The following is a 12,393-nucleotide window of genomic DNA, read 5'->3' on the forward strand; positions in this document are numbered from 1 at the left end:
TAGAATTTTAATGCCAGATTTTGTATTTGGTGCCATAGAAGCATTATAATTATTTATTCCACCTGATTCTTAAACCAGGTAGATATCTATTTTTTTAGGCAAAATACATATTTATATTATAAATTTTCAGAGGAGGTTCTGTTATTAAAGGAAGAACTTTTGGTGGCAGGAAAGGTCCTATTTGGTTAGATGACATGGAATGTCAGGGTAATGAGTCAAGTCTACTAAGCTGTATACATAAACCATGGGGTGTAAATAATTGTGGACATGATGAAGATGTGGCAGTTATGTGTAATTCTAGTAAGTTTATCTTGTTTATTGGAATAACTTTTTATTTTATAGATTTTGTTTCACAAAATTTATCTCTTTTATGTTCCAGTAAAAAGATTAATAATAGAAGGATTTATATAATATGAAATGCATATGTATTATAGTGATCCATTTTTTACTCTCCATTTTAAATTTAAGTCCACAAAATGAATGAATATTTTGTATTTGTAAAACAAATTATTACTGTTAAGTGTACAATGCAAGTATTAATTTTAATGAAATTTCAAGAAAATGAATTACATTAATATCAAATGTTTTTGATTTTAGTAAAAAAAAATCTACAATATCTCCTTTGAGCTTCAGGTTTATGTCTTAATAATTATGATTTCTTTTCATCTTTTCGTAGGAAAATGGATTATATTTGTGCATATGTGTCTATTTGAACTGTTTTAATATAATATAAAGGCATGAACTTTTTAATCAAGGAAACAATATTTTTTCTGCAGATACTCCTCCCGTTATAAGTGTCAGATTAGCTGGGGGTCCAACGAGCCAGGAAGGACGTGTGGAGATACAGTATAATGGTATCTGGGGTACAGTCTGTGATGATCATTTTGATAACTCAGCTGCTGCTGTTGTATGTCGAATGTTACATTTACCATTGTAAGTAGTCGAATGTTACATTTACCATTATAAGTAGTCAAATGTTACCTTTACCATTGGAATCAGTCTAATGTTACATTTATGTACGCAGTCAAATGTTACATTTACCATTGTAAGCAGTCAAATGTTACATTTACCATTGTAAGCAGTCAAATGTGACATTTACCATTGTAAGCAGTCAAATGTTACATTTACCATTGTAAGCAGTCAAATGTTACATTTACCATTGTCAGTGGTCAAATGTTACATTTACCATTGAGGGGGGGCGAGAGGGGGTCTCATCCCGATTTCCCGGTTTTAATTTCAGAAAATCCCGAAATCCCGGACATATTTTGTTAAAAATCCCGATCTCGATAAATTTGTTTTCAAACTTTAAAATTTACAGTTTCAATGCTTACGATTTAAACGTCTCGGGTATGATTCAAAGTGACTAGTCTTTCATGTATCATCAGTATGACCGTGACGTAAATCTGCATATAAACATTTTTGTTCTCACAAATCTTCAGTAGCCAGTCAAAAAATTGGCCAAATTCCAGTTCAATTCAATACAAGAACCTATACGACTAGCACTGTAATCGTTTTGTAACGAAGAGAAATTTGAATCTATTGAGTCACCCTTCCAAAAACCAATGTACCAAGTTACAGACATAAACAGAACTACAAATGTCATTTGAGAGATTTGTAGTCGAAATACTGTTTTACATTATAAAATTTTAAAAAAATACTTGTTAGGATAAATGAGTATGCTCAGGGCTGTATTCAACTACACAACTGATCACCAACAAGAAGCTGATCGACCGACCTTGGGATAATCAATAAAGATGAATAACAGGTCAATTTTTATAGTAGTGATTGGCAGGTATGACTTAATGTGGAGGTTCTTGTGGGGACACAACTAAGAAAGGTAGAAAGTTACAATAAATTTTATGTAGAAACATGATCAAGCATGTTTTAAAAATTAAAAATGAAGATCGTCTGTGACTTTAACAATTTTGTGAATTATTTGTTGGTCAATTAGAAATTTCAAAATGTACAGTGTTATAAATAATCGGCCAGTCTTGATGAAATCCGTAAAGTCCTCCCAGATCGAGAAACTGTCCGATTGGTGATAGTCTCCAGATCTCGGGATGTGTGATAAAACGTATTCTGTGTTTGAAAGTCTACACCACTTTGTTCATCATCTTTATCATTGTCATCGTCGCTTTCTGAGGAGTATTGATCTGAAATATTCGCATCACCGTCTTTGAAATTGATTTGAGTACACGAAGACGTTTTACTACGAGAAAACGTATTCTGTGTTTGCATGTCTATACCACTTTGTTCATCATCTTTATCATTGTCATCGTCGCTTTCTGAGGAGTATTGATCTGAAATATTCGCATCATCGTCTTTGAAAGTAATTGAAGTGCCTGGAGTTGTTTTATTTGATTCATACATATTTAAGGGAAGCGTGCCACACTTGTATGCGGTGGTTTCAAGTCGAACAGTTCTTTGTCTAACACATTTTCCATGTGTGTTTGCCCATGTGTGTAAGAGACTTAGCTCAATTTTTGACGCAAATTGAGTTGTTGGTCGATCAAGTGACGGAATATTTTGAAGATGCATGATTGTGTCTGGAACAGGGTAATATGATGTTTCGTTTGTATAATAATGAGCTGCCCATTGTGTAATTCTTTTGACGCTTTCTCTAAAAATAATTCCGAAATCTCTACTGTACTGAAGTTTAGTTGGCAAACTCTGTTTGACGTGGCTCAATGCGTGCAAGTTCTCTACAACAGTGGTTAAACATGATGACATGTCTGCCAGGTATAAAGGATTACTGGATAATACCTGACAGAATCTAATGAGTTGATCTTCCATCATTACCAACGAGTCCATGGTTTGTTTTGAGATGGTTCCCTCTGAACCATTTGTGTGTTTCTCAATATTTCCAATTCTCTTGACATTTGCTACGAGTTGTAAAAAGTATTGAACTGATTGCTGTACCATCTGTAGCGATTCATTGGGGTTGTAATGATGAACACTTGCCCCTTTCTCGTGTATAGAGAATGCTGCATATATTTTTTGCAAATGAAACAGGAAACGTTCGGTTTCACTAACTGTTGTGACTAATTTTATTTCGCCATATTTTGCGTCTGTAACATAAATATTTGTTCCGAATTCAACTGCGATTCCCATGATTTGGCCAAATGAGGAGAGTTCAGCAGATCCAGTTGAACAACCATCTAATCCAGAGCCTGCTATTACGGACATAACACCATCACGACTGAAACATTTCAGCTTTCTTTCTCCAATATCCCCAAATACCAGTCCATTTTTATAAATTGACACTGAACTTATTTCTGAGCAAATGTTGGATTGATTTTCAAAGATGTGAATTATACTCAAACTCTCTAAATTAATCGAGATAAGTCCTCCGCTCTCAGCTGATCTGCCTTTCCAGGAAATATAAAGTAAGCCATGACTGTAGCACATACATAAAACTGAGTGGACACCAACTGGATAGTCAAGCTTTTTGGTTGTTTGACAAACTAACCCAACTCCATCTTTGGATATTGCCATTTCATACAATGACTTGAAGACATCACTGCTGCATAGCATCAAATCATCACCTGCAGTCGCTAGAACAGAGGGCCTTACTATATCACTGCCATTTAGGACATCTTTTGATGGTCTAGTTAGCTTGGTGTTGTTGATGTGTTGTTGTATACGCTCACGTATTGTATTGGCGGTACCATCCAAATTTAAGCCAAATTCCCTAGCCAGAGTTGTTAAACTAACTTTTGATCGATGCGATTTAAGTTGAATACCGATATCTTTACCAATTCCAAACACCAAGACATTCAGATCACGTTGACAGACGTAGCAAATACCAGATTCCAAAACGACACTCCTACAATCTTTGAGATCATTTTTGATAATCTTAACCTGCACTGGATTATGTAATCGAGCTTTGACGAGTTTTGTTGTTTTTGTCATTGGATCGTAGTTCAGGAAAACAAAATTACCAAGCCCGTCACAGTCGACAGCAATCGGATGCGGATACATACCGGGTTTATTGTCCTCCGTTGGGCGAAATCGATCAGGAATAAGGTTATGTACCACCATCCCAACTTCTTTCAATACATTTAGCAACTCATTGCTACTGAGTTTAATAACAGAAGCAACATCCATGCGGTCCTTATTTCTCACGCAGTCGACAGTAAGAAGTTTGCGCATTTTTTTCTTTACATCAGGATTACAGTCATTGCGAAGAGTGTGTATAATAGACAAATTCGCCCTCTCGTTTCCGAGTAGTAGGTACCAGTTTGCAAAACTGCACTTGACAGATTTGCCAACATGAACACAATCTGGTAAAACAGACAGTTCTGAAATACTTGGACTTGCTGTTCCCTCTTTAATTTCCTGTTGTATCGACTGGAGTGCAGCTTTATTTCCGGATTCACAATCAGTTGTTATAATGAAAACAGAACATTTCGTGCATAACTTTCCACTTTCAACACACTTTGTGCAAGCCCTGAGTGAGGGCTGAATGCTTATTTGACCGTCTTTATGACACTGTTCACATACCGCACCATTTTGTATGCATCTCTGACAAACAGATATGCAACAACCAAACTCTTTGATTACACCGTCTTGTGTCTGTAGACCTTTGAGGCAGTTAAAGCAAATTTGACATTTCATAATACTATTCAAAAACAGTTCCTTCATGAAGATACCGGTCTTACCGGATTTTGACAGGTAATACACCGCAATTGGCATGCTTAATTTGTTACAAATAGATATCAAATAAAACACTACTGCTTCAGTAACTATTTTAGATTTGAGCTCATCTGGACTAGGATTTGGATTGTTTTTGACGTAAGCAATATCATAATCATCCACACAGCCGACAACTTTCTTCGTGCGTTCATCAACTTCAAAAGCAGCTTTAAGAGCCGTGCCATCAATAGCCATAGAGACAGGGTATACCTTAATAGTTTTATTTTCGATGAATGGCTGTATTCCGTCAGTTTTCTGGAGAAGTAATGAAAATGTAAGCAAAAGAGAACCGATGACACCGCTGCTTGTAGTGTACCCAGCCTTCGCAGACTGTCTTGCTGATCGGTGGGGTCCTCCTAAATTCATTCGATGTTTTGTGATGTCATTTGGAGTTCCAGATCCCTGGCCATGATACATAGGACCGCGTAAAAAATTTGCTGTTTTGCGACCACCCAGATATTCTATTGAATTATGAAATTCTAAAACGTCTATATCATATGGATGTCTTGGCTCAAAAAACCTATGTACTACATCATAGTTGTGCTTGTAGAATATAGAATTTCTTGAAATAGTTCCATTACTTATAAGTTCATTTAATTCAATACAAAGTGGGTCTGCTTGTGTGATGTTTATTGGACAAAACTGTGTTTCGGAGTCATTGTCGGAGCTTTCACAGTCATCAGATAAATTAAGATCAGAATCTAGGCTTTCTAAATCGTGAACTTGTTCACAGTCAGATGCTTGTATTGTACTGTTTGTATTTTCATCATCAACAAATGTCAAAGCATTGGACACGTCTATGTCAGGGTCTCTACTTATATCATCTGTGATCAGGTTAATCCTGAAACAGGAAAAACATCACTTAACCTCAGTTTAAACAAGCTCTTATATGTATATGGTTCATCAAAACTATAATACTTTAGTTTAAATTCCGTACAGATGACAGTGTTTGTAAGAATACTTTGTCAGTTATTTTTTATGTTTGTTAAATTGTGTAAGGATGCAGTATTGATCGACATTTATCAATGAGTTCTACACAGACCTGTGCTAGGGATCTTCGTGGACTGTCTATGAGGTATGAGAATATGCTCATTGTTGAAGGCCTCGTGGTGACTTCGAAATGAAGCGTTGTTCCATTGCTTTGTTTATCACGTGTTAATCAGAATTTCTTGTTATGTGTACATTTCACTCCTAAACCTTTCATTTGTTAAAGACAAACCATTATGAAGTACTAAAGACGTGATAAAATAAATAAACGGGTGTTAATTATAATTTATTAATCATAGAATAATTCAACAAAATTACAAAGTCATGTAATTGATAAAGTCATAAATGTGAATTTAGATTTTACCCGTCAGAAGGTGTAACAATCAAATCTGTATCGATATCGGAGTCATCGGACATTGCATTTGCTGTTGTTTCATCTTGTTTGCTTGGCCGTGTCAACCATGAGGCAATGGCACTTTTCATTTGATTGTTTTCTTTCTCACAAATACTTTTACAGTTGCTTTTCCCGGTACAGGCATCAAAGTGTTCTGAAAATTAAATATGATAGTTTAGATATTTTCTTATGTTATATGAACACAGCTTGTATAATGATTGCTAATGTTCAGTAAAATGCTATACGAACGGTTTTACTTTTTATACATGCTATATGCATAGCTTTAAAATGTACTCAAATTTAAATTATCTTTTAGTTTTCCTCTACCACCTTTTGAGTGAGTAGAGACATCAAAGGGGAAGCTCAAACTCAAACTTTGAACATAAACAACTCTGATCTGAAAATAATTGATGTGCTTATATATTCCAAGAGCAATACATGTTTCAGACCTATTAAATTGAATGTTTAAGATTAGCTCATGCGTTAACTGTCCGGGTATGGCTGAATTCAAAACCTATCGATGTTATATGTAATTGCTTTAAATACATACTGAAATTCTTTTTTTTTGGTTAATTTTGTATTCATAATGATTGCAAGTCTGTCACTGACTGAATGTTAACCTTTTTAGTACTTACTTCGTCTAAAATATGAAACTTTGGACGCAATACTCCTGTCAGCCTCTACTTTGTATTTCTTTTGGCAAATCCCACATTCAACTGTTATTTCGTTTACTGCAACACTGTTTCCGCATTCTTTGATCACTAAGATAACACAGAAAAGAAACTTCAGATTCATCAACAAATCGATGCCACATGGTGTCATAAAGTTAAGATGTCCTGTGGAACATGGACAATAGTGTTGGTCAAGAATCTGACAGTTACTTTCTATGGTTTGGTGTGTTTGAGCTTTTTAAATTCATTTTTTCCCCTTTGATTATCATGGAGTATTTATTAAGAATTTCCGTTAAAGTCATTGTTATTTTACTTTTTTCAATCTATATAGATAATAAAGGTTAATAATGTGCACACGTTTCTGAAGGTAACAAAATATACTGCCCCGTTTTTGTAATTCTGCCATGTTGTTTGTTGATGTGTTACATATTTGCTTCTCGTTCATTTATTTGTACATAATTCATTAGGCCATTAGTTTTCTCGTTTGAAATGTTTTTCAGTGATGGATCCCGTTGACTGCCTAAGAAGGGGCCACTCTGTTCATGCTTCAGTGATTTCCTATACAAGCAGACAAATTTTTCCCCAGAAAAGGGGGGAGAGCCGAGGTCCCCTGCCCCTCCTAAATCCGCCTGTTTTACATTGGTCATATCGGGGTGTTTAATAGCTGACTATGCGGTATATGGACTTTGCTCATTATTGAAGGCCGTACAGTGACATATAGTTCTTAATTTCTGTGTCATTTGGTCTCTTGTGAAAAGTCAATTGGAAATATAACCATATCTTTTTTATAATCACAATACTGTACGATGTCCTTTTGCCCTCTTTCCTGAATCATTTTTAAGACAGTTGTCTGATTGTCAATTAAACCTAACTAAACCGTTGTATTTGTCGATTTACTCACATTGTCTAAAATCTTCTAACTCTGATGTTTGTTTATCCGTCCGTTCAGTGATAGTTTCTCCCATTTTGATTTTTTTCAGCAAACTTTTGTTGTCTTGGACCTCAGTTTTTCGCTTTCGGCATCTTTGTTCAGAAGTAGTCGTTTCATCGTTATTTACAATAATTTGGATGATTGGCGTTTTCTTCTTAAATACCACAATCTGTGGCGTAACACTCACTGAAAAAACAAGAATTCACCATTTATTTAATAAAAAGGTCCATGACTATTTAAGGTAACAAACAGACACATCTGACACAACTTTTAAAGGAGGCCGTCCTGGTTAAAACTTTACAAATTAAACCCTCTGAGTAATGTTGTACTTCATAAGTTGCTTTCAACTTGTGCATGTTTGCTAATATATTTTATGATATTTTATAGTACGTACATTTTAAACACGTCAAGTTGGGGTATTTAATTTCTTCAAAATTGAAGAATGCCAGAAAGCAAAAACAGTTTTTTTTTCAAACGATTTTGACTGGTTCATATGAGAGAAAAAATCTGACTTTACAAGTGCTTCTCCACATAACAACTAAAACCCTTTTAAGGGTAGAGTTAGACTATAGGTAATAGTACTTAAAATTAAGGAAGATATATATATAGGGGTACCGGAAACACATGAGTTTTCTTTTAGGTCTTACATGATTGAACTCTTATTGGAAATATCCAAATCAAGTCCAACTAAAAGGGTCGTAAAGAGGCGTTTTGTGCGCGGACAAACGCGAAATAAAATTACCATTTCACGATGAACGAAACATTAGAAAAAAGCTTGAACGTTGCCGTTTTTATCAATTTCACAGTGAAGCACGAACTTTTTTAACGGAAGGTTGTAAATTAAAAATGGCAACACGTTTCACGAATAAAAACCTTTACCACCATGCCAAGAAATCAAAGCCAAAAATTCCGGTAGACCCCTACCGCAGCCGCACTCATTAGTAGTTAAAGATTTCATTTTATTCAACAAAGGAGTAGGTCCGGTAAGGACCGATTTTGGCCTCTAATTTCAGTTTCATTTGACAAAAGATTTTGAACACTTCTTAAACACTTAAGTGTCTTTTTCGTTTGATTCAATTATTTTTTGTGAAAGATTTAAACTCATTTAGTCATTAAAAACGATCCGATTCAAGCTTAAAAATGAAAAATTTAACAAATATGCGAAAAAAAGCCACTTTTCAGATGGTTTTTGTCAAAAAAAGAAAGTGGCCGCATCCGTGTTCATCCTCAATCTTTACATATGTTATGCATTATCATCAAATACAACATCCATTTCAATATTTTGGATGAACACGAATGCGGCCACTTTCGTTTTACACGGAAACCGTCTAAAATTTTACTAAAAAGCTGGAATTATGAAGATTTCAGTAATTTAGTATGACTTAATTGTGCTAGTACTCAATATATGTGCATTGTGTTTATATACATATTTATGTAGCAGATCCATTCTACTATCCAATAAATAACTAGAGTTTACATTTTAACAATTTTGTAAAACTGCTATATTTTGAGGCCAAAAAAGGTTCTTACCGGACCTACTCCTTTATTTATGACCTTTATTTACGTGTCACGGTTTTATACCAAATGGTCAATATTAATCATCAAAATAATTTACTCTATGGGATATTTGAAGAATTTCAACGGAGGCAATTATCTTGGCATGGGCTAAAGTTTTATATTTAGTTGGGAAAGTTTTTATTTTATTTCAGGTCCCGCGCGCAACTCTCGCGCCAGATTGAGAAGAAACCACGTGACGCGGGTTTACAATAGCGACAACTTCGAAAATTTCTTTCTTTTTAGGTGGGAACGTTGAAGAGGCAACACTGACGTATAACGACGGAATGCACACAATGTATTTATTTCTTTTGTCATTGTATGAAATTGACGTTTCGATCACAGTTCACGAGCAGTGCATGCTTTTGATTTAGTTGATCTGGTGTAACTTTAAAACACGTTTATCGATTATTTTCTTACAATGTATATTTTTCAGCAGCAGCTAGAGACATAGATTTGTATTTTGATTTAGGAACAGACATTTTAATGTAGGATTTTACTGAGATTTACGGACTTTGCAAGCAATTTTTACGACATTGAAATTTCTTTTCTCTGCCAAAATTCTTGGGAGTAAGCTGCACACCGTTGTGATAATAAGACGCAATACATGTATACCCTGGTGACTGTAAAGTTTTGGGTCGATTGGTCATGTGTTTTTCAGTTGGCACTGGACACAAGAATGTTGTCAATATTTTTCGAGAAAACAACATTAAGGATAACAATAGAGTTGTCATTCTTCTACGTGGACAGGATAGCAAGCGCAAGATTCAAGAGTTGTAAGTAAAGGGTAACTTCGCGAAAAGAAGGGAGGGGGGCATTTTTTTCTCTCTCATGAAAATGGTACATACGAATGGCTAAACACGCCTTTTAACAATATAAACCAATTGCTTTAAACTTTCTTTCTGTAAAGGGTCCATATTATTGTGTTACCCGGGCTAAAGTTTTATTTTTAGTTGGGAAAGTTTTTATTTTATTTCAGGTCCCGCGCGCAACTCTTGCGCCAGATTGAGAAGACACCACGTGACGCGAGTAGCGACAACTTCGAATATTTCTTTCTTTTTAGGTGGGGACGTTGAAGAGACAACACGTATAACGACGGAATACACACAATGTATTTATTTCTTTTGTCATTGTAGATCCTTGTAGGAAATTGACGTTTCGATCACAGTTCACAAACAGTGCATGCTTTTGATTTAATTGATCCGGTGTCACTTTATAACACGTTTATCGATTATTTTTATTATTTGTATTTTGTTTAAGAACAAACATTTTATTGTAGGATTTTACTGAAATTTACGGACTTAGCAAGCGATTTTTACGGCATTGAAATTTCCTTTCTCTACCAAATTTCTTGGGAGTTAGCAGCACACCGTTGTGATAATAAGACGCAATACATGTATACCCTGGTGACTGTAAAGTTTTGGGTTGATTGGACATGTATTTTTCAGTTGGCACTGGACAATAAAAAAAAATGTTGATCGTTGTTTCTTCCGTATGAAATCAGATCCTTGTCCGGAAACACATTTGACCGAAGTAACACTTTTTATTTCGCCTGATAAGAAACTGGATGCACACGTTTAGGAAAAAAGGGGGTGGGTTAAGGTTTTGTATATACAACTTTATAAAAAGTCAAACGATATTTTCAAGTTGATCGCATGAATACTTATTTGTAAGAAATAGGATCAAATATGTTTGCTCTTTGTTTTATATGTACTATAACAGAAAGAGTTTTATATGTACTATAACAGAAAGAGTTTTATATGTACTATAACAGAGAGAGTTTTATATGTACTATAACGGAAAGAGTTTTATATGTACTATAACAGAAAGGGTTTTATATGTACTATAACAGAAATAGTTTTATATGTACTATAACAGAAAGAGTTTTATATGTACTATAACGGAAAGAGTTTTATATGTACTATAACAGAAAAAGATAAGTTACTACATGATTGTACCTATCAAAGTTGATCTCTCAGATTGAAGGAACGTATTTTCGTGGTCCCATTGTTGTTGTGTATTGATGGAAAAGTTTTCCACTTTTCCTTTGTCATCCTTGTATTGCCTTCCTAACTTTGTATAAACATTTCTCCCCATCCCTTTTTCACAAGCCGATTCATTGATTCCACAATAATTGACTACATATTTTTTAAATTTGTTTAACTCCGTGAAGCTTTCGCTGTCCAGCACAATGTTTGTTTTTTCTTTAAGAAAAGGCAAAGAATTTTCATCTTTGTGAAATAACAAAAGGGTTCTAATTGAAATAGTTTTAGAATCTTCTGTCATGATGACTTTCAAAAAACCATCGTCTGCTACCGGAAGTTTATATATGTAATTAAATCAAAATCGCTTAACGGTATAATTGTGGAGCTGATCCGAGCTTAGTCAACTTACTGTTACACGATCTTACATGTACTCTGATCTGGATCTACTCTGTTTCTGGATGCAATTCTGATTGACTTATAATGAAAATGGCACTTTTATCTGTCTGATGTACAGTTTTATGTCAATCCCGTTATAATTCAACATAAAAATCCCGATTTCCCGTGGCTAAAAATGTGATATTCCCGTATCTCGATGTTTTTCTATCCCGAATTCCCGATCTTTAAACAAGGCAATCCCGAATTCCCGTTGCTAAAATCGGCCGATCCCGGCGTCCCGAAAATGGTCTCGCCCCCCCTCACCATTGTAAGCAGTCAAATGTTACATTTACCATTGTCAGTAGTCAAATGTTACATTTACATTTACATGTTACATTTACATTTACATTTACATGTTACATTTACATTTACATTTACATTTACATGTTACATATTTACATTTTACATTTACATGTTACATTTACCATTGTAAGCAGTAAAATGTTACATTTACCATTGTAAGCAGTCAAATGTTACATTTACCATTGTCAGTAGTCAAATGTAACATTTACCATTGTCAGTAGTCAAATGTTACATTTACCATTGTCAGTAGTCAAATGTTACATTTACCATTGTCAGTAGTCAAATGTTTCATTTTCCATTGTAAGCAGTCAAATGTTACATTTACCATTGTCAGTAGTCAAATGTTTTAATTTAGAACAAAATTGATGACTAATTTATGTTTCACGGAGAACAGAACACTATAAAATATTTAAATGGCTTTGAATAACATTACATAAT

General features: G+C 34.6%; 2 protein-coding genes across 4 annotated transcripts in view; one reads left to right on the plus strand and one right to left on the minus strand.

The window, feature by feature from the left end:
• Positions 1-12,393, plus strand: part of LOC134706939 (deleted in malignant brain tumors 1 protein-like) — an 80,191-nt gene that overhangs the window by 13,031 nt on the left and 54,767 nt on the right. For 2 of the 3 annotated variants that reach the window (XM_063566319.1, XM_063566320.1), the window contains 2 exons: positions 131-300; positions 777-933. In XM_063566319.1, the coding sequence (XP_063422389.1) occupies positions 131-300; positions 777-933 (327 nt within the window). Of the gene's footprint in view, positions 1-130; positions 301-776; positions 934-12,275; positions 12,285-12,393 lie in introns of those variants that run through there. The other variant, XM_063566321.1, reaches the window with a different exon arrangement.
• LOC134706940 (uncharacterized) lies at positions 5,954-11,536 on the minus strand. Its single transcript, XM_063566322.1, has 4 exons — positions 11,191-11,536; positions 7,649-7,864; positions 6,712-6,837; positions 5,954-6,230 (listed from the first exon to the last, which is right to left on the minus strand). Exons 1-4 carry the CDS (start codon positions 11,516-11,518, stop codon positions 6,043-6,045), a joined length of 858 nt encoding a protein of 285 aa, XP_063422392.1. The 5' UTR covers positions 11,519-11,536; the 3' UTR covers positions 5,954-6,042.

The sequence above is a fragment of the Mytilus trossulus genome, chromosome 2 (genome assembly GCF_036588685.1).
Source record: "Mytilus trossulus isolate FHL-02 chromosome 2, PNRI_Mtr1.1.1.hap1, whole genome shotgun sequence".
NCBI lineage: Eukaryota > Metazoa > Mollusca > Bivalvia > Mytilida > Mytilidae > Mytilus > Mytilus trossulus.